Source organism: Acromyrmex echinatior, chromosome 11 (assembly GCF_024713525.1).
Source record: "Acromyrmex echinatior isolate Ae372 chromosome 11, ASM2471352v2, whole genome shotgun sequence".
Taxonomy (NCBI): domain Eukaryota; kingdom Metazoa; phylum Arthropoda; class Insecta; order Hymenoptera; family Formicidae; genus Acromyrmex; species Acromyrmex echinatior.
In genome coordinates this window covers 6,592,404-6,596,519 of record NC_141862.1, presented here as the reverse complement: position 1 = coordinate 6,596,519, position 4,116 = coordinate 6,592,404, and the positions used below count along the sequence as shown (strand labels likewise).

Sequence of the window (4,116 nt, the reverse complement as noted above, 5' to 3'; positions counted from 1 at the left end):
ACGTGACGCGCGCGCCTCCGCACGGCCAATACTCGTACTTTATCGGTCGACCATAGGTGACAGCACTTGCCAAGCGCGGCTGGCATTCGCGATTTTTCGCTCCCCCGCCAATGGGATTGGAGCTACATATTTCAAGAGAGAGCTGTTAAATTCTTTTTAGCTGAACTTGCGATTCTTCTTTTTTTCTTCTTTTCGCATTCGAAAAAAAAGAGGAAAGCTGAATTGTGCATGCAAGAACTAAAAGGAATATTTTGCGTTATATAAGCAATGCAAAATTTGTAAATTATTATAAATATACATATATAGGCTTCGATAGATTATTTATATAGATACAGATAGATATAGATTATTATATTTTACACGTAAACGCACAACCTTGCATTTTCGTATCTTTCGAGAATATTATTTCGGGATTGTAGATATAGCACGTTACCAGTTGATTATAATCATGGAAATGGCTATGTAGTTCACGTTTTATACACACAGAGGCGCTAATGATCTTTAAGTGATTCCTAGTGTTATCTAGAGATTCTAGGGATCTATAATCTATAATACGTTTATGTCCGCCATGTCTAATCCTAGGGACTTTATTACATTTGCCATCGAACTGCCATCTATAATAAGTGACCGACGCCAATGACGCCCTTCCTGTCGCTGCATCGCGCACTTCACGTTCCATTCCTTTCCGGTATCAGTCTCTGAGAACATTAGTCGTGCCCTGTTCGTCCTCTTTGTAATAAAATGACGTGAGTATCTAATCTTATCAAATAATTGCGATCACATGCGTAAAGTTTGCCATTTTGCTATGAATAAACGCATTAAACGACAATTATTATTGAAGATATATTATTTTTTATTTTCTAATATAATAAAAGTATTGATATAACCATAAATGTGACATTGAAAATCTAAAAGCTGTAAATTGTAATTTTATTCTGATGTAAATAAATGCAGCACTAATTTTTTAAAGATTTTATATACGATGAAAAAAATTGCCAAAATTATCTAGTTTTTCGTACAAAAGAATTTTTGGACTAGCAAAAAGATGATCGTGCACGTGCATTTTATTTCGTTCCGATTGCAGATCGAAGGTCTCCCGCGACACTCTTTACGAGTGCGTAAATGCTGTGCTCCAAAACTCACAAGATAAGAAAAGAAATTTCTTGGAAACTATAGAACTGCAGATTGGTTTGAAGAACTATGATCCACAGAAGGACAAGCGTTTCTCAGGCACCGTCAAGTATGTTTCTACCTGACTTTGAAGCATTTTTTTAATTCTTAATATATCATATTCCTTATTGAGAATATAAAAATTGCCTCATGTAATGTCAGGGAGCTAGATTTTTTATCTAGCGGACCTGTACCCAGGGTCTTAAATTAATTGGGGAGGTATTTATACCGTTATTTAAATTATATAGGATCATGATCCTATTGGTAAGTTATTATTCTTGGAACATCACCCTTAGGAAGAAATGAAATAGAATATATTTGAAATATGAATTTTTTTAAGAATATTAAGAATTCTATCTGAAAGTCAATAAATATATATAACAAATAGTTGTTTGTATATGTTTGTATATCACTTTTACAATTAAAGTTTATTGAGTCGCCATAGTGTTCTATGATGTTTTATTTATTGCATGTATTATCTGAAGAATTTGTGTAGTAAATTATTTAAATCTGAGAACATTGGGACTTAAATATTACTATTTTTTCATATAATTGTGTATATGATATGAAAATTTGTTATTCTAACAATATGATTTTATAATGAAGATGAATATTGCAGAAACCAAGCATAATCATATTAAAGTTATGAGACATAAAGTTATTTAAACATTAATCTAACTATTGAGTTTTATTATGTTAGGTTGAAGAATATCCCTAGACCAAAAATGCAAGTGTGTGTTCTTGGCGACCAACAGCACTGTGATGAAGCTAAAGCTAATAATATTCCGTATATGGATGCAGAAGCGCTGAAGAAACTTAACAAGAACAAAAAGCTCGTCAAGAAACTCGGTATGTTAATAATATGCTTTTGCATGTGTTTTAATATGAAATAATTGTATATTCGACCTTCCCAAAAGCACCATCATTGCTTAATATTCAAACAATGGTGGTCGTCAAGAGGAAGGAGATTAAAGTTCTTCACTTGGTGAGGGTAATGTGAATCATATCATTGCACCTCAATCCGTGTCGATACATATATTTTATTAAATAAAAATCTGTTTAAAAAAATCTTTGTTTCCTTTTTACAAAGATATTCTTCTTTAAGTTGAAAATTTTCGTAAAAATTAAAGAAGCTACCAAAGTTTTAATATGAGTTATGGTATTTATTGAAAATTAAAATTATATAATTTAAAAAAAAAATTTTTTTACAGCAAAAAAATATGATGCGTTTTTGGCTAGCGAGTCATTGATCAAGCAAATTCCTCGTCTTCTCGGTCCTGGTTTAAATAAAGCCGGTAAATTTCCTGGATTGTTGTCTCATCAAGAATCGATGGTCGGCAAGATCGACGAAGTCAAGGCCACCATTAAATTCCAAATGAAAAAGGTGCATTGTACTGAATAGTTTTCTGTTAAAATTTTTTCTTCAATATAAAATCTATCTTTTTATAATGACTGTTTTTGTTCTACAGGTGTTGTGTCTGTCAGTAGCCGTTGGGCACGTTGAAATGACGCCTGAAGAGTTGGTGCAAAATGTCCATCTCTCAATAAACTTCCTTGTTTCTTTGTTAAAAAAACATTGGCAGAACGTGCGTTCGCTTCATATTAAATCTACCATGGGACCACCACAGAGACTGTACTAAGTTACACTTGGTACAATACATTTCAAATGTATATTCATTGCAATAAAATTCACTGAAATAAAACTGAAAAAGAATCCAAATTGATAAATTTATTTTATTTTCTTCTTTCATCACATTTGCAATAGATGTTCTTCAATGTTTCAGATGCGATGCCATAAATTAATTCAAATTCTTAGAATATTGATAGGGTAGATATTTGTATAATTTTAGCGACATAAGAATATATAATCCACCATATCGATAAAGCTTTGTCAATTGAATGACGGAAAGAATCATGATATAAAATATTTCTAAAATAATTAGAAAAATATATTAGTTAATATATTAGCTTTTTACATATAGTAACCAGTTTTTATATTTTGAAGTAAAATCTTAATTTAATAATTCATATCGGGAAAAAATGGATAGAAAAATTGATGACAATATTATATATAAGCAGAGTTGATAAAGACTAATTTTTTTTTTTTTTAAGAATAAAACATGTTTTTTCTTAAATATGTTTTTAATACTTCAAATATGCTTTAAATACTAAAAAGAAAACATTAAAAACATTAACTAAGCATATATTTAAAACATGTTTTTTATCCTGTAACATAAGTGATTTAGTTAATGATAAACGTATCTCATATTTTGATGTATTTTCGAGTGGTTTAAGAATTCAAGTTATTTTTGTTTCGTCTTACTGCACGGATATGTATATTCAAAAGATTTCTTTCAAATATGTGTGTTGTCTGGGGTACCTGCTAGAATTTATTAAAATCCCACGGGAGGAATATGTGATAGGTAAGGGTCTACGTGTCACGCGACAATAGGCGATAAAGGATGTAGCCGGATTCTGGATCCGGTTCATGGATGCTTCTTTAGGGACCGCGTTTGTGAGTGGTTGTATATATGTGTGTGCATGTGTGTGTGTGCGTGGGTCCTACCGAGGTCTACTAAGCTCGAACAGACACCACAGCCACACTATTTCCAACGATCTTTGTGGGGGCAGTCCAGTGGCGGTCGCTGTGCTTTGAAGAAACACATGGTTTCGAGTTCCGCTTCGTAAGCAGATGCCAATGGAGCCGAGGACCTGCGTTTAGTCTTTTGCTCCCTCTTTTCGCACTTTCACGCTTAGCGATCCTTGCAAAATTCTCCGGACGACTACACGCATTCCTTAATTTGTTTCTTCGCAGAATTTTTGGACGAGCATCGATGGAATAAAGTATTCGGGTAAGTTCGTTGGTGACGAATGCCATGTGCTTCGAAATTTCTTTCCGAGAAAAAAGATAATAATAAGATAGGAAACAAGAAGATAATATATGGA

At 32.7% G+C, this 4,116-nt stretch overlaps 1 protein-coding gene across 1 annotated transcript; it reads left to right on the top strand.

Moving 5' to 3' along the window:
• Positions 1-591: 591 nt before the first annotated feature.
• RpL10Ab (ribosomal protein L10Ab) lies at positions 592-2,890 on the top strand. The gene is made up of 5 exons (XM_011055794.2): positions 592-746; positions 1,085-1,240; positions 1,871-2,019; positions 2,382-2,554; positions 2,640-2,890. The coding sequence occupies exons 1-5, from the start codon at positions 742-744 to the stop codon at positions 2,808-2,810; spliced, it is 654 nt and encodes a 217-aa protein (XP_011054096.1). The 5' UTR covers positions 592-741; the 3' UTR covers positions 2,811-2,890.
• The last annotated feature ends 1,226 nt before the right edge of the window (positions 2,891-4,116 follow it).

Bases quoted from the DNA above. Each gene is read 5' to 3' on its own strand.
- RpL10Ab (XM_011055794.2), top strand. The intron at 1,241-1,870 runs GTATGTTTCTAC...TTATTATGTTAG, and splicing joins CGTTTCTCAGGCACCGTCAA to GTTGAAGAATATCCCTAGAC. The intron at 2,020-2,381 runs GTATGTTAATAA...ATTTTTTTACAG, and splicing joins AAAGCTCGTCAAGAAACTCG to CAAAAAAATATGATGCGTTT.